General features: G+C 40.6%; 1 protein-coding gene across 13 annotated transcripts in view; it reads right to left on the minus strand.

Moving 5' to 3' along the window:
- Positions 1–992: 992 nt before the first annotated feature.
- Positions 993–23310, minus strand: part of Ptpn13 (protein tyrosine phosphatase non-receptor type 13) — a 216730-nt gene continuing 194412 nt past the window's right edge. For 11 of the 13 annotated variants that reach the window (XM_045142565.1, XM_045142568.1, XM_045142567.1 and 8 more), the window contains 7 exons: positions 21444–21547; positions 19400–19548; positions 17252–17342; positions 10797–11134; positions 7202–7417; positions 5065–5127; positions 993–1634 (listed from right to left, as the gene is read on the minus strand). In XM_045142565.1, the coding sequence (XP_044998500.1) occupies positions 1539–1634; positions 5065–5127; positions 7202–7417; positions 10797–11134; positions 17252–17342; positions 19400–19548; positions 21444–21547 (1057 nt within the window). In that variant the 3' untranslated portion in view covers positions 993–1538. The remainder of the gene's footprint in view (positions 1635–5064; positions 5128–7201; positions 7418–10796; positions 11135–17251; positions 17343–19399; positions 19549–21443; positions 21548–23310) is intronic. The other 2 variants (XM_045142570.1, XM_045142571.1) reach the window with 1 other exon arrangement.

The following is a 23310-nucleotide window of genomic DNA, read 5'->3' on the forward strand; positions in this document are numbered from 1 at the left end:
GGGGATCAGAGAAGCACCGAGCTGAAGCAGGTAAAAGGAAAGCAAACCTCGACTCTGTGGCCAGCCGAGTATTCTATTACTGTGACTAGGACTTCAAGATCCCCAGCAGACTTAATCAGTGTGGCACAGGAAGGAAGTCAAATCACAGCCCTCATGTCAACCCTTGTTGATGCACCAGGAGTTCTGACACACCCCACGCTATGGCTGCCATGATTAGGTGGCCAATTACGGTGGCTAGGATTGACAGTCCTCTGGATTGCTGGAAGCCTGAGTATTATTAAAAGGTATCTCTGAGGGGCTGCAGAGAGGCTCAGTGCATAACGCACTTACTTGTATAAGCACAAGGCCTTGAGTTCAGATCTCTAGGTCCTGCACACAACCCTGTCTACTTGAATCAGTGAGCTCCAGGCTCAGTGAGACAACCTGTCTCAAAAAATAAACTAAGATACCCAACATTAACCTCTGGCCTCCAAACTCACATGCAGACATGTGCCCAGATGCACACCAACATGCATACATCCATGCATGCACACTACATACACATGTAAAAAACCCTACTGAAAACATGTGTCTGTACAGTTCTGGCTAGTTCATGTTTGTTGCAGTCAGGTTCACACTGCTGGAAGAAATCTCCCAACCAAGAACCGCTTGTGGGATAAAGATGTGTATTTTGGCTTACTGGCTCGAGGGGAAGCTCCATGATGGCAGGGGAAAATGATGGCATGAGCAGAGGATGGACATCACCCCCTGGCCAACATAAGGTGGACCATAGCAACAGGAGAGTGTGCCAAACACTGGCATGGGGACACTGGCTATAACACCCATAAGCCCGCCCCCAGCAATACACTCCCTCCAGGAGGTGTTAATTCCCAAATCTCCATCAGCTGGGAACCTAGCATTCAGAACACCTAGGTTTATGCGGGACACCTGAATCAAGCCAACACAATGTTTTAAGGTATATTTTTATTTACAAAGTGAGATAATGCATTACAAACATATGATGCAGTTACAAACCTATCTGATAGCTCCATTTTCATGAAAAAGCATATAAATATATTACAGGAAATTATATATAGTAAACATTAGAAATTGATACAGTAAACATTTTCTACTTTCTTTCTAGGCCAATATTGCTGCCATTTAAAGCTTAAATACTGGTTTCAAGTGTCCCCTATAAAATAAATCTACTTTATTAAAATACTGGAATTTTTTTTGCTATAAACAAGATTGGTACATTAAAAATAAGACTCACTGTGTCCTTGTAACAATGTCCACTATGATCAAATGCTGTCTTTAGCCCCAAAGTCTGCACTGTTTGGTTAGTGTTAAACAACTGGTGAAAATGACCAGAGGATAAAGTAGCTATAACAACATAGCGTCTCGGAATGACGCATCATGATGGAGAAACCCTCCACGGCTGCGGGGGCTAAGCATCCTGATGCAGACAGGCCTTGTGGCTCTGCGCCCTGTGTGAGGTGGAGAGCAGGAGCGTGTGCAGTGGAGGAGAGGTGTGAGACCACGGAAGCTGTCTGTCCAGGTCACTTCGGAAGCTGAGGCTGTTCTCTTTGCTCTTCTTCAGCTTGGAGACGCATCAGGACATAGAGAATGACTTGATAGCAGAAAATATACTGATCCTGAAGGAGGGAGCGGAAAGAAGAATGGGGAGCAAGAGAGGGGAGAGAGGGTTTATGTGTATATAGTGAATGTATGAAAGCACACACTACCCACCCACTCAGAGGAACTTTGAAACTATGGAAAGATTCTGATAAGAAGAAAAGGGGAAGTGCCTGGAGGTTGGGTGTGGAATTACCCCAGAGTGCTCACTGAAATCATTTTTGATTTGTGTGTGCATCTATTTTTGTGCTTTGATAATTAACAGTTCATGGAAAATAAACTTCCTAATAAGTCTCTTCTATGTTTATTGAGCTCATTTTTTGTTTTAAAATGTGAAAAAGTTAATAGCCAAGAAGATATTAAATCTCTTTAAATGTTTTAGAACAAAAGCATATAATGTTAAAATGTCTTGAAACATATATTTAAATATGTAGTACTTTTTCGTTGAGTATTTTGGGACATGAGAATATGGAAATCAGTGACTTTCCTGCCCCCCAGAAATCAATGATTTTTGAAATGAGCCCTTGTGGTGAAATAATTCTCTATCAAGCTGATACATTGATGGTATTGTTATTTGAGGCTTTTGTTACATGAGTATGAAAATACATAGAAAAAAATCAGAATACATAAATGAAAATAAAACATGTATAGTTATATCTCATAATGGCTGGGCATGCCTACACATGAGCAAAATTGTATATACACATCTTCTAATTCTCTGAGAGCAGGATTACAAGTGGCCCTTTAATTTCCTTTTGTTTGTCTGCATAAGCTTTTCCACCTTTCTCCTGTTATGCTACTACACTCTCAGCAAACGCATGCCTTGGAGTGAGCTGTCCCATTAACAAGCTAACTGACACCTGCTTCTAAGCCTACATGTTCCCTGCCAGATGATCTAGTTCCATCATGGTCCTTTAAAATGTGTCTGCTCACATCACTTCATACTACAGACTTGTGATAGCTCCATCTAACTCAGAGGAAAGGCCCAGCCCTGTCCCCATCACCTCTTTTCTACCCTTACCTGCTCCCAGCTCTCCTCCATGTCCGTTCTTGAACATGTGGGCCCACTCTCCCTCAACAGTCTGCTACAAACCCTTCCCTCAGATCTTTGCTCAAGTGTCTCTTTCTTTCTCTCCCCTATCCCTCACTAGGTACAGTCTCACTCTAGCCCAGACTGACTTGGAACTCACTCTGTAGTCCCAAACTGGCCACAGACTCATGGCATCCTCCTACCTCTGGCTCCCAAGTGCTGGGATTAAAGATGTGCACTACCACATCTGGCTCTTTCCTTCTTTCATGTTTTTTGGTTTTTCAAGGTAGGTCTCGTTCTAGCCTAGGCTGACGTGGAATTCACTATGTAGTCTCAGGCTGGCCTTGAATGCAGTCATCCTTCTACCTCTGCCTCCCAAGTGCTGGAATTAAAGGCGTGCGCCACTACACCTGGCTCTTTTTAAAAAAATTTTTTTGGTTTATTTTTATTTATTTATTTGAGAGAAATAGAGAGAGAGAGAGAGAGAGAGAGAGGGATGGAGGGAGGGAGGGAGGGAGGGAGGGAGGGAGGGAGAATGGGCGCACCAGGGCCTCCAGCCACTGCAAACAAACTCCAGAAGCTTGCGCCCCCTTGTGTATCAGGCTAATGTGGGTCCTGGGGAATCGAGCCTCGAACCGGGGTCCTTAGGCTTCACAGGCAAGCGCTTAACCACTAAGCCATCTCTCCAGCCCTGCCTGGCTCTTTTTAATTAAAAAAAATTATTTGCGAGGATAGAGAAACAGAGACTGAGAGACAGAGAGAATGGGCACACCAGGGCTTCTTGCAATTGCAAACAAACTCCATATGAATTTATCACTTTGTGCATCTGGCTTTATGTGGGTACTGAGGAATTGAACCCTGGGCTGTAGGCTTTGCAAGCAAATGCCTTTAACCACTGAGCCATCTCCCCTGGCTTCAAGTGTTATTTTTTTCCACCTACACTTCTTTAAAGCACTTACCACATTCATGATTCACTGTCCGTATTTGGCATATGCAGGATATCTTTGCTATTATAGAGAGATCTGTCTTATTCACTGATGTGCTCCAAACATCTGGCTAATCTCTTGGTACACAGAAGGGACTCAATAAATACCTCTTGAATAAACATGAATGAACATTGTGGATCCAAACACTGTTTATAGAGATAATATTGTCCTTATATAATAAGGATGTTTGAGTTAATCTGTACACGATGGAAAAGTAGGAAACTTCTAAAGACAGGAATTTAAGAGACAGAGAACTGTGAATATGTAGACATAAAATATTTTTTTGTATCCTCAATATACAAGGAAAGGGGAGTGAAGGCCAGTGAAATTCAAGCTCTTAGTATTACATTTCCAGTGAAGACACAACTAGTCAGCAAGTGCCACCATCCAGGTTTGAGTTCAGGTAGGAAAAGTGAACGAGACGGTAGCCAGCTAGAAGGAGCCGTCCACTTCCCACAGAGCCTGCAGTGCCTTGCTGTGGTTAGGCCCCTGCTGCCACTTTGTTCCCAAACCCTAACTTCTTTTTTTATTTTTTTAAACAGAGGATTTAAAAAAAATTTTAAAAATTATTTATCTATATGAGAGAGAAGAATGGAGGGAGGGACAGGGAGACAGAGAGAGGAAGAGAGAATGGGTGCACTAGGGCCTCCAGGCACTGCAAACAAACTCCAGATGCATGCGCCCCCTTGTGCATCTGGCTTGCATGGGTCCTGGAGAATCAAACCGGGATCCTTTAGCTTTGCGGGCAAATGCCCTAACTGCTAAGCCATCTCTCCAGCCCCACAGTAATTAAAAAAAAAAAAAACACACACTAAAAAATGAGTAATCCCCCCAAAGGCTAGGAGTCACATTTATTTGCATCTGGCTAACGTGGGTCCTGGGGAACCGAACCTGGGTCCTTAGGCTTTGCAGGCAAGAGCTTTTACCATTTAAGTCATTTCTCCCACTGCTAACTTATGCAACAAGTATTACCTTCTGTCTCCTTTGAAGGTTGTTAATGGGGAAGCACACCATCAATCACATAACATTCAGTACCATTCCTACTCTGCCTCCAGACTGATGTCCCATTCTCTTTTCACCTATTCAGTACAGATACTACATGTCTTTACTTTTTAATATGAAAGCAATTTTTTAAAAAAAGACAGCTTAGAAATACTTTGTTTCTTCTGAATTAGTACTGATGTTTAAAAAGATATGTCTCACCACAATATGTGCTTGGTTTTATGCTGCAATGGGGAAACCTTCAAAAAAGAAATCAAAGTTGGGCATGATGGTGCATGCCTGATAATCCCGGCTACTCAGAAAGTGGAGGTGAGTGGATTTTCTGAGCTCCATAATTCCAGGTAAGCCTGGGCAGCATAGTGAGAACATATCAAAAAAAGTTTAATGGAAAGTTAAAAATATTAGTCCTGATTAGAGTGCACCAAAACTCACCTCTGTCTGAACCATCCCATGCCTTTGCAGTCTCATGCAGCGTACCAAGTCAGAGATATCAAACTGCCAAGGAAACAGAACATAAGTGTCAGAGATAAAGGGGGGTTGAACTCCCATGCCACGGTCACAGAGATGGCTCATGGAATATTCGGTTCCCTACTCCTTGTCCCCTCTTCATTGTATGAAAACTCCTGGACAAATGACTTTGTGAACTGATGTCCTCATCAGCTGATATTCTTACTGATGCTTCTAAGGACTCAAGGTTCTCACTGACCCAGGTGTGAGCAGGATTCATGAGGCCTCACCCTCCCTCAGGAGCTACTGGCACTCAATGGCTGTGGGGGAGGGGAGAGGAGACATTTTCTTCAGTGATGTAGTCAGTGCTAAGTTGGCTGTGCTCTAATAAAACAACCCTCCCTTGTTCATGCAAGCAACCTTACTTACACTCATTAGGTCTCTCTCTCTCACTCACACACAAATGCATCAAAGTAGAAGGAGGACTAGTTAGTTCAGAAGAGAAAGGGGTTCAGTGGGAGTGCATGTGTGGGAAAATAAGGGTGAATATAATACAAATTTATACGTGTGAAACTCTCAAATACACAAAATTTGAAAAAAAAATCAGAGGTTATTCTATTTGAGAATATTCAATAGACTGTCTTTTCTTCTGGATTTTAACTAATTTTTTATTTGAGAGAGTATATGGGTGTGCCAGGCCTTCCTGCCACTGCAAATGAACTTGGTGCATTTGGCTTTTACATGGGTACTGGGGAATTAGAATCAAACCCAGGTGGGCAGGCTTTCCAAACAAGTACTTTTACTTTTAATACTGAGCCATTTCACCATCCCTTTAATTAATATTTTAAAAACATGTTGCAGAATTCTTTTTTTTTTTTTGCAGAATTCTTTTTTAAAAATATTTTATTTATTTATAGGAGAGAGAAAGAGGCAGAGATATAGAGAGAATGGGCAGAATGGACACACCAGGGCCTCTAGACACTGCAAACAAACTCCAGATGCATGTGCCACTTTGTGCATCAGTCTTAAGTGGGTACTGGCTTTAGGCTTCCCAGTCAGGTGCCTTAATCACTAAGCCATCTCTCCAGCCCTTAATTTTTTATACTATATAAACAATGTAAACCATATTGCTCACACATTGCTGTACAAAATAAATTTTTAATTCTTTTGGTTTTTAGTGATGTTTAATAGTTTAAAATCATGTGGAATTTGATTGTCTGGTTTGGCCTACTTAAATCATCAGAGTAGATGTAATAGCATGCCAAGTACCAGGTAGAAATGTTTTTTTACCTCAGTTCCTTTAAGAAACAGTAATTAAAAAAATTTTTTTGTTTATTTTTACTTATTTGAGAGCTACAGACAGTGAAAGAGGCAGAGACAGACAGAATGGGCGCACCAGTGCCTCTAGCAACTGCAAACGAATCCCAGATGCATGAGCCACCCTGTGCATCTGACTTACGTGGGTACAGGGGAGTCAAGCCTTGAACCAGGGTCCTTTGGCTTCACAAGCAAATGCTTAACAACTAAGCCATCTTTCCAGCCCAGTAATTTTTAATTATAGATTTTCATTACATGTAATGAAATGTGAAATATTTAGGCCTTTAAATAAGCTTCATATTACAACAGATCAAATAGTATTATGTTATTTGCTCGATTTATTTAGTAATAATTTTTACAATTAGGGGTAATTAGAGGCTAGATTACCATTAATTTTTATAACAAAACACTCATTTCCTATCTATATGTAACAAAAAAATGCCTGAGAATTTTTTTTATTTTTTATTTTTTTTTAGGTTTTCGAGGTAGGGTTTCACTGTAGCCCAGACTGACCTGGAATTCACCATGTAGTCTCAGGGTGGCCTTGAACTCACAGCGATCCTCCTACCTCTGCCTCCCAAGTGCTGGGATTAAAGGCGTGCACCACCATGCCTGGCTCCAAGAATTTTTCTTTTCAAAAATATATTTTCTTTAGTTCTTCAATGTTTGTATCTCCAAAGTTTGGCAATAGTACTGACTTTATACAGAGAAGCCTAAAGACTAAAAGGGGTCAATGCAATGGTGCCTATGGAACTTCTCACTACATCATTAACAAACACACAATTACGTAACATCTTATACTCACTTCAAGATCTTGACTGATTAGTCCTAGAACTACATCGATGCATATCAGGGTTCCCGAGCGTCCAATGCCAGCACTGCAGTGTGTGACGACTGGACCTGACCTATGGATGTGCCTCATGTAGGAGATAAAGGTGAGCAGGTCATCTGGCTGGGAAGGTGTATCGTGGTCTGGCCAGGCAGTGAAGTTCAGGTGAGAAATGTGTCGCACCTCTCCGGTCTGAAGTTGTAAAACAGTAAGTTCATACTGTTCATATATAACTGTTTATTATTTTTTTAAATTTTTATTTATTTATTTATTTGAGAGCGTCAGACACAGAGAGAAAGACAGATAGAGGGAGAGAGAGAGAATGGGCGCGCGAGGGCTTCCAGCCTCTGCAAACGAACTCCAGATGCGTGTGCCCCCTTGTGCATCTGGCTAACGTGGGACCTGGGGAACCGAGCCTCGAACCGGGGTTTTTAGACTTCACAGGCAAGCGCTTAACTGCTAAGCCATCTCTCCAGCCCATAACTGGTTATTTTTTATTTGTGTGTGTGTATGTGCCACAGCTTGCATGTACAGGCAAAAGACAACTTAGGGGTGTCTGTGCTCCACCTTTTTTGAGACAGGATCTCTTGCTGATGAAAATGAAGTGCAGATGGCAAGTGAACGTCACACTAGCTGGCTGTGAGATTTGAGTTCTCCTGGCTTCACTTCCCATTGTCTTAGGGGTACTGGGGTCACAGATGCATGTGCCAGTTTGTGTCCAGCTTTCAGTGGGTGCTGGGAAATGGAATCTGTGTCAGCAAGCATTAACAGCACCTTTAACAGCTGAGACAACTTTCTAAGCCCCTATGATCACTCTTAGAAGAAAATTTAAGCTAAGTGCCTAGAAAGCCTTATCCAGAGGGTTACTAGTTCTGTGTGTGTGTGTGTGTGTGTGTGTGTGTGTGTGTGTGTGTGTGTGTGTGTAGGGGATGCTGAGGACAGAACTGAAACCTCTGGGAATACTAGGCAAAAGTTCTATCATGAAGTCACACTCAGCTGGTGTGGGGTCCTCTAAATACTGGGGGCAGTTCAGTCGTAGGAGCGTTGGCCTTTTATTTTCAACTTGTGTGACTGATACTCTCCTTACGTCTGCACTTACGTGTTCTTTCTGAGCAGGTACCGCCTTCTCCCAATGCCCAGTTTTCCCTTAGAAGTTCACACACTGACTGGTTTCAGTTTGTCTAAATGCCACCTTTGCAGACCTTCCCTGACTCACTGCTAGAATGACAAAGCCTGCTTCAGTACTGAAAATTACAACATGCTCTCTCTCAACTATTTCTCCCCCACTTTATTTTTCCCAGAGCACTGTTTATACCAGTATCTCACGGGAAGTACACTCCATGCAGTCTGGGATGTCTTTCTTTTGTGTACATGTGTTTGTTGGTGTGAGTGCGGACATGCACGTGCTATGGTGAGTGTGTGGAGGTCAGAGGACAACTTTCTGGTCACTCCTCACTGGTTGGTCCCCATGGTTCCATTACATTTGAGGCAGGGGCTTCTCTTCTCTTTCTTCTTTTTGCTATGCTCTCTGAGTGGCTGGGAAATTCTGTCTTTGCTTCTCATATCATAGTCATCATGATAAAATTACAGAAGCCTGTTATGGGTCCCATTTTTTTTTTAAGGTAGGGTCTGAATTTGGGTACTCAGGTATTTGGGGACTTGAATGGCAAATGCCTTATTCACTGGAATGTCTTAAAAAATTTATATTTTTAGGGCTGGAGAGATAGATTAGTGGTTAGGGCACTTGCCTGTGAAGTCTAAGGACCCAGGTTCTATTCCCCAGTACCCATGTAAGTCCGATGCACAAGGTGGCACATGAGCCTGGAATTAGTTTATGCCCATTCTCTATCTGCCCCTCTCAAGCAATAAAATATTTTTAAATTATTGTTTTAAAATTTATTTTCCTATGTACATGGGCACACCATGTTCTTTTGCTGTTGCAAATGAATACCCATCTAGTTTTACTCAGGTGGTTGAGGAACTGAACCCAGGCCAGCAAGCTTTTTAAGTAAGGGTCTTTAAGTGCTGAGCCATCTCCACAGTCCCTGGAAGGTCCTGAGGCCAACTGCAGGGTCTCTATCCTATTACCATGTGTGTAATACATGACCAAGCCATTTGAAGAATGCTGACCTGTGCTAGCCTGAGAGATAAGTGAGCTCCTAACAGTGGATAAAGTGGTCTGGGTGTATCAAATATCATATGCTAACCCAGGAATATAAATAAATTATATCTGTACATACATGTGCATCTTCTATACATATACACACACCGTACCACAATACTCAATACACAGAATTTTTTGAATGTTAAAAATAGGTATAATCTCAAATTCTTTGTAAAATAACAAATCATAAATCAGGTAAATGGGGCTGGAGAGAAGGCTTAGTGGTTAAGCGCTTGCCTGTGAAGCCTAAGGACCCTGGTTCGAGGCTCGGTTCCCCAGGTCCCACGTTAGCCAGATGCACAAGGGGGCGCACGCGTCTGGAGTTCGTTTGCAGAGGCTGGAAGCCCTGGCGCGCCCATTCTCTCTCTCTCCCTCTATCTGTCTTTCTCTCTGTGTCTGTTGCTCTCAAATAAAAAAAAAAAAAAATTAAAAAAAAATAAATCAGGTAAATGATTTGCAAACAGATTTTCACTGACACACTTTTTTCTAAAATCGCTTCAGAGCACTAAACCTCCAGGCAGAAACACTGCTCACCACAGCTTGTCTTAGTTCAGGAAGCATGCAGCGGTGAGGAAACACACAGGAGCAGCTTTCCGGAAGTACGATAGCTTGGATATTCCATGCTAAGCCTACTCACCGCCAGTAATTTCAGTAAGAGTGATCCAAACAACAACTGTATATGCAACAACTGCCCACACATCCCCCAAGTATGGTCAGGACTGCTACAACGGCCCACACATTCCTAAGTGACACATGTTTGGTACTCACAGGATTATACTGATTTGTAGTTTTATTGAGACTGGGTACTTGGTTTATGCAGCACTGGGAATCAAACCCAGGGAGTTATGCATGCTAGGCAAAACACTGTACCAGCAGAGCCACACCCCTAAGCCCCTCACATATTTGTAAACAGTTGGAATGATTCTAAAGGTGTAACCTTAGCAAAAGCAAGTCTCCATGCATATTAAATCTTCCAAACCACTCTGCTATTTGTCACTAAGCAGAGGATGGTGATCATATTGACAGTCCTGCATTTCCATTTTAGTAAAGGATGTGCTCCAGGAAAAGGGTGAGGGGACTACATTTAAAACTGAACTTGATGCTGGACATGGGGCTCACACCTGGGATCCTATGCACCTGGGAGTAGAGACAGGCTGATCAGGAGTTCAAGGTCATCCTCAGCTAAATAGTGAGTTTGAAGACAGCCTAAGCTACACAAGACCCTGTCTCAAAAAACCCAAGAAATGAAAAACTAAATAAAATTAAATTGTACTAGGTAAAATCCTTTTAACTTAATGTGAACCAGGAAGTTACTTGTGGAAACACCCTGGTACATTGTGAAGGTCAAGCTCAGTTTCTGGAGGGGAGATAAACCTCACCCAAAGGAGAGACAATTAATCTGCTTACCTGAATGTCTTCTAGGGCCACGGACCTTACGACAAAGCCCTGTAGTTGCTGCAACCCCACAAGGGCCAGGCGCAGCCTGTCATTGGCCATGGTGGTTTTGCCTAGCACATTCGGCCAGTAGCGCTGGCATTTGATTTTTTCTCCTTCTACTTCTTGTGTCATCATGGCTATTACAGTAGCTTTCTGTTCCCAAATCATTTGCCAGAAATCTCCCACGGTTGTAGGGAGAGGCCCCTGGCAGGCGATGTAAACAAACTCCTCCTTCCCCACAGGAATCCTGATGAAGCTGGCATTGATATATCCCCCTTCTTCTCCAAGAGGCACTCTTGTAGCATCATCTGTGAATTCCCACCACAAAATCATTGGTCTCATGCATTGTTAATCACAAGTCTTACAACTGACACGAGCTAAAGGTCACAATAAATCACCAACATGTTTTAATACAAATATACTTTCAAACTGTAGCAGTCACATTATTTTATATTTACTCTTTTTTGTTATAAAATATCTAAGATGCTAGGTTGACAGATTTCTAATGTATGAAAATTTGGTATTTATTAATACTAATAGATATTATGAATCCAATACAAATTTGGTTGAAGAAATTGAAATTAACAAATGCATTAGAACTTCATAGTAAGTAACAGAGTAACAGGCAAAAACAACTTTGTTATTTGTCTATTAATACTTAATGCTAATGACCATAATAGTACACTTCTAAAAATTTTTACAATATTTATTTGCAAGTAGAGATAGAAGAGAAACAGAGAATGGGTGTGCCAGGGCCTCCAGCTGCTATAAACAAACTCCAGATACATGTACTTTTTTTTTTTTTTTTCAGATACATGTACTTTTGGTGCATCTGGCTTTATGTAGGTAATAGGAAATTGAACCCAGGTTGTTAGGCTTTGCAGGCAAGCACCTTAACTGCTGCTGAGCCATCTCTCCTGTCCTTAAATACTTTTCACAGAGGAGAACTTAGTATTTAAAGACATGATCAAAGTGCTTATTGCAAATATTATAAGCATACCTAACTCTCATTCCCCTGATTAAATTACACTGTTTAAAATTAGGTAGCCTGGGCTGGAGAGATGGCTTAGTGGTTAAGCGCTTGCCTGTGAAGCCTAAGGGCCCCAGTTCGAGGCTCAATTCCCCAGGACCCATATTAGCCAGATGCACAAGGGGGCATACACGTCTGGAATTTGTTTGCAGTGACTGGAGGCCCTGGCGCACCCATTTTCTCTCTATCTGTCTCTTTCCCTCTCTGTCACTCTCAAACAAATAAAAATGAACAAAAAATATTTTAAAAAATTAGGTAGCCTAAACAATAAATTAGCACAACAAATAGAAAGGCAGCTCATGTGCATGTAGGCATTGCTTTTGTCTAATTATAACTCCATATAGTTAAAATACAATTTTTAGAAATATTTTTATTTATTTGAGAGAGAGAAAGAAAGAGAGAGAGAGAGAGAAAGATAGAGAGAAAAGGTGCACAGGGCCTCCATCTGCTGCAAATGAACTCCAGGCACATACACTACCATGTGAATCTGGCTTATGTGGATCTGGAGAATTGAACCTGAGTCCTTTGGCTTTGCAGGCAGGACCTTAATTGCTAAGCCATCTCTCCAGCCCAAAATATAATTTTATTTTATTTATTTATTTATTTACGAGAGAGAGAGAGAGAGAGGAAGAGAGAAAGAGAGAGAGAGAGAGAGAGAGAGAGAGAGAGAAAGAGAGAGAGAGAGAGAGAAGGGGGGGAGGGAGGGTGGGAGCGAGGGAGGGGGGAGAGAGAGAGAGGGAAAATGAATGGGTGTGCCAGGTCCTCTAGCCACTGCAAACAAACTCCAGATGCATGCGCCACCTTGTGCATCTGGCTTATGTGGGTCCTGGGGAATCAAACTGGGGTCCTTTGGCTTTGCAGAAAAATGCCTTAACCACTAAACCATCTTTTCCAGCCCCCAAATATAATTTTTAAAATCAGGATGCCCTAGTGAAAAGTGTGTATGAAGATGGGCGTGGCTGCTCATATAGTCCCAGCACATTAGAGGCAGAGGCAGGATGAGGATCACCACCATCTGAGGTCAACCTGGGTACACAGTGAGCTCTAAGATAGCCTGGGCTAAAGAGTGCAAAAAGATATGTATACTACCAGTGCAATAGTGGTATGAATGTTTTGAAGTAACCAACTGATTTCTGATTGGATTTGAGGGCCACTCCACAGAAAGGATAAATAGGTAGCATGCCAAGTTTTCAAGTTGGCTTTTAAATATCTATATTCGTTCCTATAGATTATTACTGCTTGAAGTCCTGAACATAGATGTTTCTTACTACAATAGACGCTGGCCAATGAAGAAATGCATATCTGGCAAAACTGTCAAGAATAAGTGACTAGTGTGTGCTTAGCTTCAAACAAGACATCTAAACCATTCCCTCCAAGTTTTAGTAGAGGTGGAGAGGGAGTGGAAAGAATGTAAGATTAAGCAGATAGGGAGGATGGCTGCAAGATTTTATCTCTGGATATGACATGGCCATTGCATTCAAGAACTCATAGCAGCGGTGGTTTCTAGCACAAGCTTGAGCTTGTCAATACTTTACCATCAATCGGGGAAGGGTCCATGAGCCCTCAGCTTTTCTGGACTAGCTAATGGCTGTTAATCATTGCTGGGAGACAGGAGTCAGGTTCATCAATGGTATAACCACTGGTAAACTGCTCATTCCACAGTTAACAAACTTCTACTCCTGATCATGGAAGCAACCCTACTATAAGCCAATGGATTAACAAGGCATGAAAGGAAGATGGGGTCTGTAGCCACAGCATTGAATGAACTCCAGACGCATGTGCCACATTGTGCATCTGGTTTTACATGAGTACTGGAAAGTTGAGCCTGGGTCCTTTGCAGATAAGCGCCTTAAGCTCTGAGTCATTTCTTCAGCCCCCATGCAATCTTTTTCATATTGTTTTTATACAGTCAGTGGCTTATTAAATAGAATAAGCTTGCATACCTGTATTCATCAGAAAACATTTTTATTTCAAATATATATAAATTTAGTCATTTTGGTGGCTATCAAGATAAGACCTTTTAATAATAGTTTTCAAAATCATCTATTAGTTGCCTTTTTTTTTTTTTTTTTTTTTTTTTGTTTTTCATCGTAGAGTTTCACTCTAGCCCAGGCTGACCTGGACTTTACTATGTAGTTTCAGGGTAGCCTCAAACTACAGCAACCTTCCTATGTTAGCCTTCCTAGTGCTGGGATTAAAGGTGTACACCATCATGCCTGGCTTATCAGTTGCCCCTTTTTACTTGACTTTAGTGCCTTACCCCACATTGACTATTTGTTTCTTAGAAATAAGACCACTCACTAATTTTGTATATGCAGCTTGTCCCATTATGACATAATGACAATATAGACACATTTTACTCCCATCGACTTCAAGCTGAACAATGATCTACTCCATTTTGCTTATTTGTTTGTTTCTTTGAGAAAAAGTGTCATGTAGCCCAGACTGGCCTTAAATCCTGAGTCTCCTGCCTCTACATCTCAAATGCTGGGATTATAGATGTTTGTCACCAGGCCTGGCTCAACTTGAGTTTTTTCTTTCTTTTTATTTTATCATCTTATTTTATTATTTACAGTACTGGTAATTGAAAACAGGGCTTTGTATATGACAGGCAAGCACTCTACCATTAAGCTATATTCCCCATCTAGTACATTTGTGTGTGGCATGCATGGATCATGCATGCACATGTGAGTGTGCAGGTATGCCTGCCTGCGAGCATGACTGTGGAGGCCAGGGGAGAATGTCAGATGTCCTCAATTGCTCTTCTGGCTGGCTGCTTGAGCTGGAGTATCTCATGAGCCTGGAGAGGCTGTTTCCAGTCAGAGTGGCTGACCAGTGAGCACCAGAGGTCCTCTAATCTCCATGCCAACACAGGACTGGGGTTACAGGTATGTGTGGCCATGCTCAGGTTTTTGAAAGGGTGCTGGGGATTGAACTCAGGTCCTTGCAGTACCTCAAGCTTGTGTGGCAAGCACTCTTACATGCTGAGCCATTTCTCTAGGCCCTGATCTACTCCATTAAAAGAACATTTTCTTTCACTACATTTCCTGGTTGCAGGATGTAAACAAACCAAGGTGGAACTGAGCTGGAAGCTTCCTCCCCACTGTTTTGCTTTCTTCCTGACTAAAGGTGCTATGCAAAGTACTGGGAAGAAAAGTCTACTTCACAACTGACCTGCAGGGCAAGAGTGTGCGCTGGAGCAACAGTAGAAGAGTGATGGGAGTAACCAGTTGCTGTCTGATTGCGCAGAAAGGAACTTATGTCTGGCACTGTAAATTGGGCCAAAAGTCTGTAGATAGGGACCAAGGCATGGGATGGGGGTGGGAAGGTAATATTATCATTATGCTAATCCTATCAAACTGCCTTCTAAATGTCTTTGTTGGTTATCATAGTTTGGTACTGCGTGCAGCCTTGAACAGGAAGTTTCTTTACGCACAGGGTAGAGGTGAATGCAGATGTGCATAGCTGGCAAAGTTAGCAAGAATAAGTGTATGCTCAGCTCTCATCTTGATGTCTAAACCACACCTTCCCAGGCTCAGGGTACCTCATGGAAGAGTACAGAAAGAATGTAAGAAGAGAAGGACAGAAATGTGGACCTGTGGACTGCTGTCTTCTGGATATGACAAGTCCATGAGTCCACCACACTCATGGACTTACAGTAGGTGGTGTTTTCTGAACATGATGGAGCCTGTCAGTATCTCATCACAGCCAAGGGGGTGGGGTTATGATACTCCATGCCTCCCAGGGTAAATACAGGCAGCTGATAATTGCTGGGATAATTACTGATGTAGCCCATTCTCCCTGCACTAAATCACCTCCTCTCTATGTTATACAAGCAACACTAATATAAATCAGTGGCTAAATAAAAACAGGCATGGGGTCTGATGGAAGAAGGGTTTTGGTGGGAAGGGAAGGAGGAAGAGAGAAGGCAGTTAGGGGGAGTGGGATCAAAATGCATTATATATATGTATGAAAATGTCAAGGCAAATAAATTTATAAATACTTTCTTAGATTCACTTCTTAAAAATTTTCTTCCAAAATGATTTTTGTTTTCTACCTTAATTTAAAAAACTCAGTTACATTTTTTCAGTTGTATTATTATTTATTGACTAATTTGCCACTGTTGGGTTTTGGTGGTGACAGAATCAGTGTGTCACATTTAATCCAAAGTATCAACATGCAAGTGTGGCTGGTGAGTTAACATTTTGAGCTATATATATATATATACTCATTTATAATTTTTTTTTTAAGGTCTTGCTAGAAGGTCTCACTCTAGCCCAGGACGACCTGGAATTCACTATGCAGTCTCAGGCTGGCCTCAAACTCACAGCAATCCTCCTACCTTGGCCTCCCCAGTGCTGGGACTAAAGACATGTGACACCATGCCCAACATCATATATAATTAAAAAAAAAAATCACACTACTGAGTAAAATATGGGTTCAAATAATTGTTTAATTGTCTTACGAACTTGAAACGATTCAGTCTAATGCAATTTGCTAGTATCACCAGACATATGCATGCTCATAACTACCTGCCATTCACATATCTAAGCTGTAAATTTTAAGTGGAAAAAGCTGGTGGTAATAGTGACACAGGAGTCCAAGAAATGGCCACACAGAAACCAAAACATTTTTTAAAAAGTTTTTGTTGTTTATTTATTTGAGAGTGACAGACACAGAGAGAAAGAGGCAGATATATAGAGAGAATGGGGGCATCAGGGCCTATAGCCACTGCAAATGAACTCCAGATGTATGTGCCCCCTTGTGCACCTGGCTAATGTGGGTCTTGGGGAATCAAGCCTTGAACCAGGGTCCTTAGGCTTCACAGGCAAGCACTTAACCACTAAGCCATCTCTCTAGCCCCAAAACATTTTCTTTAAACAAACAGGTCTGTGACTATTTTATTTTATTTGGGAGAGAGACAGAAACAGAGAGAGAGAAAGAGAATATGGGTGTGCTAGGGCCTCTAGCTGCTCCAAATGAGCTCCAGATGCATGTGCCACATTGTGCATCTGGCTTATGTGGGTACTAGGGAATCGAACCTGGGTCCTTATGCTTTGCAGGCAAGCAACTTAACCATTAAGCTATCTTTCCAGCCAAGCCAAAACATTTTAAAAATATTTAAAAATTACTAATTAGGCATCATTCATTAGTGTCTAGTAGATTAATAGTAAAAACTAAGGACTATTTTAGGAAATATTTAAGATAGTTTTAATATGATTTAGATCATTTAAAAAGCAATTTGCATTTTGTACATATAAATATGTTACTGATGTAAATCTCTGAATGCGTACACATACACATGCTTATGTTAGGTTAAGCTAGCAGAAAAAAATTTAAATTAATTCAAATTATATTGTACATATACTCAATTTACCAGCAAATTGGAACTTACAGGGAAGTATATTTTTGTATCTGTTCTTCCTTCTGTTTTCCTTAGTCTGTCCAATGAGACACTGATCCAAAGGTTTTAGTTCTTGAAGGTTCTATGAGTAATAAAATGAAAATCAGGTTAAAATTATTGAGAAAAGCAATTAGTTTATCAATGAAAGTGCTTTTAGCGTGTAGAATGCAAAACTGGCTGGTCAGGGCTGACTGAGTGTTAAATAATAGAGATATCCCAAATAACCCTAAAGCTAATACTGATTTCCTAAATCAGTGCTGAAGTGTACTACTGCAAATACCTTTAACCACACATGTTACAATCAAGTGACATTACCATATAGCACTTTATGTCCTAGGTTTTAATTTAAGCTTAGAAAGGTATATAATCATATTTTTTTAATTTATTTATTTTTAGTTTTTATTTTTCAAGATAGGGTCTCACTTAAGCCTGGGCTGACCTGGAACTCACTCTAGTGCCAGGCTGGCCTTGAACTCACAGTGATCTTCCTACCTCTACCTCCCGAGTGCTGGGATTAAAGGTCTGTGCCACCACACCTGGCTTATAATCATATTTCTAAAAAGCATAATTTATAAAACCAGGTTTGACTTTAAAATGTTTCATTTATTATTTCTGAGGACAAAGAGAGACAGAGAGAAAGAGAGAATGAATGAGTATGCCAGAGCCTCTTGCTGCTACAAACTCCAGATGCATGTGCTACTTTGTGCATCTGGCTTTACATGGATAGTAGGGAACTGAACCCAAACTGCAGGGCTTTGTATGCAAGTGCTTTTAACGGCTGAGCCATCTCTCCAGCCCAAGTTTGGCTTTTTTTTTTTTTTTTTCCAAGGTAGGGTCTCGCTTTAGCCCAGGCTGACCTGGAATTCACTATGTACTGTCAGGGTAGCCTCAAACTCATGGCGATCCTCCTACCTCTGCCTCCCAAGTACTGGGATTAAAGGCATGCGCCACCACGCCCAGCCCAAATTTGACTTTTTAAAGTCAATATCTGGAGCATGCTCTCTGGACAGTATTGTTTGTGGGGTCCGAGACTGCTCTGAGTGGTGTTGCTGTGGTCATCGTTCACTGTGCTATAGTCAGCTCTTTCTCACTTTCCTTCATTCCTCACTCAGAAAATCCATGATGAACACTGGTGATATATGCAAGGCACTGCAATAAGTGCTAGGAATACAGCAGCAATCAAAACAACTCAGTTCTGGCTCTCATGGGGCTTACAGTCTACTGGCAGAGGCAAGAAGGCAATAAACAAGTACTATGATTTGTGTCTTGAATAAATGAACCAGGTGCTGTGGCTCAGGAAAACAAAATCAACTTTTTGGTGGCTGTGATGAAAGTGGTCTGATGGTGGCATTTAAGCCCAAGGCCTTAAAGAAGATACCATGTCTGAGAAATGAAGGTTTACGGAGAGGAGGAGTAGCCCTTCACTATGAAGAACTATGGAACGATATTGTTAGGAATGTATATAAAGTACAGGTACAGTGGAAACTCTCGCTACTAGCCCCTTTCAGTGGCTTCAATGCTCAGGAAGCAGTAAATATGCCAATGTTTACAGGACAGGGCACGATTACCCCCAAAGCCCAGGAGGGCTATTTCTCTGTGCCAGGAGAGCACAGGAGTAAGGGCTCTGAACCACGGTGGCTTGACAGTGGCAGCACACTGCAGATGTGCTTACTTACAACTAGGGTGAATGTTCACACATACCATACTAACTTTAGTGCACAGTTAGCAGTGATTTCTTTTAAAGACAGGGTCTCAAGTATACCAGGATGGCCTGGAATTCCTGCCTACTCCCTCACCCCTCTTAAATACTATGAATCCTTACAAGTGAGGCAGGGAGGTTAATCTTTAGGTAAATCCATCCATGTGCTATATATTGATATATATCATATTAATACATATATTAATATGATCTCTTTAATACGATTAAGATTTTGGTTGAAAAAATGAATTTACTGCTAGATATGATAAGATGTGCTTTTATCATTGGACTTAAGTTAGCTAAGTGAGGCGAGAATTGGAAAGGAACTGGTATTCAAAATAATTTTTCAGTTTTTCCTGACTTTGAGTTTGGAAGGGCACATTTTCCATACAAACAAATAGCTAAACTTTTGGAAAGAACCACTGGTAGGTGCCACTTACCTCTAGCTCCTTAGAAGGGATTCCTTGGTCCAGCAAGCCTCGCAGCATGCGGATGACGGATTTTAGCTTGGCACCGGTGTAATTGCCCGAGGGAGGCACTCTGACAACTGGGAGGGTGGCGAGCTCCTTGTTTGTCAGAAAGAGATGATCTACCAGAAGGGTAGCAGATGATTTTCAAATGATTGTCCTAGAACTGACTTAATGACTAAGTGAGCTAATGAGCTTATCTTACCACTGATAGTCTTACAAAAGGGAACTTTTAAGTGCGAGAGATCAGTCATAGGCTGATGACTACAATCAACACCGCAGCTTGGGTCACAAGGCTCTTGTACCCAGCTTTTAAGGTACCTCACTACTGCTCAGAAATTCTGGAGACTTGTGATTCTCAATTTTTTATATTTTTGGCAGATGTTTGAGTTCTTTTTTCTTCTCTTAACTTTGTGGTAGTACCCTAAGGAGGAAAACATACTCAGTTTGCCTATCACTTTGTCTTGTTTTCTAAGCAAAGGGGGAAGGATGAAAACAAGACACTTCAGAAATTCCACACACTGGGAGAGAGCTCTCAGAGAATCAGTTCATCTCTTCACTACCCACGCAGTATCAGTGCCCTGTATTTGATATTATTCTCTGTGTAGATGAAGAATCCTCTTGAGTTCCTCATGAATGAGCCACACTGATCTCTTAGGAGAGCCACAGAATTAATTTAGTACCTGCTTTACAATATTCATAAGAGAAGAAAACCACAGTCTTAAATAAAAGTGGGAAAAACTTCTTGCTCCTGCCTGCGCTGTGGCACTGCTAGCTCATCAGCTGACGGAAGCACTGAGGTGAGGTGAGTAACAGAGACGCTTGGCCCTACGAGGGATGCAGAGGTGGACGATGGATATGAGCCCTCAAGAAGCTCAGCATCTGGCCAGGAACCGGCTCGCTGGGTTACAAAGTTTACTCATGTGAAGCAACTCTGACCCTTTCCAGAGCAGAGTGTGAATACAAGAGTGCAAAGGCTAGTGGATGAACATGGACTACAGGAGTCGGCCCAACTGCAACAGGAGTTGAAAACACTAATTAACTCCTTAAAAAAATTAGAGAATGAGAAAACCCATCTTTCATTGTATTAGTATACATTTTCAGCATGAAATAAGAGAAATGAAACACCAGGCAGAATGCCATTTCTCTACTGGTTTACTTGAAAATACAAGGTCAATAAAAGAACAGATCAACTGAGTCTAGTTCATTAAAACAAAAGCAAAAACAAAAGATCTCCAAGGGGAACACCTATAAACCCACTGAGGAGGGCCCCAGTGGAAGGAGAGCAGGATGAGGGACAAGATGGTGCCAACTCATGTTGGCTAATCAGTTAGGCATTATGTGCTATACTTCAGCTAGAAAAAGAAACTATATATATAATATATATAATATATATATATATATAATAATATATAATATTATTATATATATATATATAATATAATATATATAATAAATAAATAATATATAATATATATATATATATATATATATATATATATATATATATATATATATATATTCAAAAGAAGCCTCTGCTCCTGCCCATGCATGGCAGGAGCTCTCTGGACTTTCTTTTCAGTCCTCTCTATGGTTTTTTCAGGGCTACATGGGGATTCTCAGGCCACATAGGTGTAGTCATTTTCTTTCCCTTGGTTTTGTACTTTCCTCAATAAATATAATAATTTTAAAAAAGATAAGTTTGGGAGTCAGTTGCAACTCTACTTCCTATTTTCAACTTTCTAACTATTTTGCTGCAATGAAATGAGCTCTTGAGCTCTCATTCTGCAATAGCATACTCATTTTATCTTTTTGTTGCCACTGAAGGTCTATATACATTTATTTATGCATTTCATTCTAAACCACTGAGAATTTTAGTCTACAACTGGACTAATGTTTGTCTGTAATTTAAATATAAATCAAGTAAATGGTCAAATGGTACCCGTATATTGTAAAAATTGTCATTTTATCCATCTATCCATTGTTTTAATGAAAAAATAGCTCATAAAATTCTTACCTTTATTGGAATCTCCATGGTTTGTTGTTTCTATCGATAATTCACTGCTTCCCAAAGTTATTTCATCTTCATCAGACCTCCTTTCTTGTGATGTCTGAGTTAAACTATGCCAACAAAACAAATACATTTGGAATATTTTATCCAAAATAAATTTCAATATTATGGCCTAAGCCACTTATTTTCTCTATAATAACTACAGTGTATTAAAATACATTTCCTGACTTAAAAATACAAATTCAAGCTGGGCATGGTGGCACCTGCCTGTAGTGGCAGCTCCTCTGGAGGCTGAGGCAGGAGGATCACTTGAGTGCATGAGCTGGGGACTAGCCTGAGCCACACAGCAAGCTCTATCTACTAAATAAACAAAAGATAACCATCAGAAAATTTCCAAACCTAGGCAATGCCCTTCAAACAACAAGTTTTGAATTTTATTAGATATTGAGCTGAGTACACAACAGCTTAGTACAGTTTAAGTATATCTGCAAGTAGTACTTAAGTGTTTGGACTTTCAACTGAAGGCATCCTGTCAGGGACAGAGAAGGTGATGGTTTTATTTCTGTCCTGCAATGTGGACAACTTATTACTATTTTGTTGGCATATAGCTCTCTATTTTTATTTTTTCGAGGTAGGGTCTCACTTTAGTCCAGGCTGACCTGGAATTTACTATGTAGTCTCAGGGTGGCCTTGAACTCATGGTGATCCTCTTACCTCTGTCTCCCGAGTGTTGGGATTAAATGCATGCACCACCATGCCCAGTTTAGCTCTTTCCTTTTTTTGTAGCAATTTATTACCACATCATATATGTGTATCATAAATTATTGATGGACATGCTCTTTTGCTACAAATGGAGGCCAGGACTGTCTTCCTCAATGTAGCAAAACTCAGTACAAGTTCTCATTATTCATGGGTATTCCAGGCAAGTCCATTTGTTATGGTTTGGATCTCATATGCTAAAAGCTTGTTCCCCAACTGATAGCGCTGCTGGGAGCTGGTGGCACCTTCAGGAGATGGGGTTTACTTGTACTTATAAAACAAATACAAATACAAATCTATTGGCTTTCTTGGTGCTTGGCTACTGTAAAAATGTTGTAATTACTTATAGTAATTAATATTCGATGAGACTATTCTTTTGTGAGAGGTGTTTTTGCATGCATGGGTTGTAACACATTCTGTGAAATCCAACCACTAGGTTGAAGGGTGAACTATGTTTTTGTGATCTATACCTTCCTTCTTTGTAAGATGCACTGCTATTCTGTTTACATTAAGAAAGAAAGAAAAACTGTTTACATTAAGAAAGAAAACACTATTTGTAGTGGCGCACACTTTTAATTCCAGCACTTGGAAGATAGAGGTAGGAGGATTGTTGAGAGTTCCAGGTTAGCCTGGGTTAGAGTGAGACCCTACTGCAAAAAAAAAAAAAAATTGTTAAGTGTAAAACAAAATAAGTGAATTTAAAAACTAGTAATGTGAAAATGTGCATAAAGTGCTATTTTATAGTATTTCATCACCTCTCCAAGAGATTTTCACTAATTTAGTGTTTTTTTTTTCCCCTCCTCTTATTTGCTCAGCAAAGCATAAGACACTCTCCTTTTTGGGTACTAGCAAATCATTTATATATAAAACTTTTCATTACTTTATTAATAATATTACCTCTTTTCTAAATTTGTGAAAAATTTAATGCTAATTTGCCTTTCTAGCAAAAGGCAACTAGCTCTTTGACTATTATCTACCATGAAGAAAAATTTACATTTAACAATTTTATTAGTAAACAATACATATATAATCTTTCCCTAACATAAAATGTTACAAAAAATCTTATTTTTGTTAGACACGATTTTCTTCATATGTGCGTGTTTCCTTCTATGGA

The sequence above is a fragment of the Jaculus jaculus genome, chromosome 2, assembly GCF_020740685.1.
Source record: "Jaculus jaculus isolate mJacJac1 chromosome 2, mJacJac1.mat.Y.cur, whole genome shotgun sequence".
Classification (NCBI taxonomy): Eukaryota; Metazoa; Chordata; class Mammalia; order Rodentia; family Dipodidae; genus Jaculus; species Jaculus jaculus.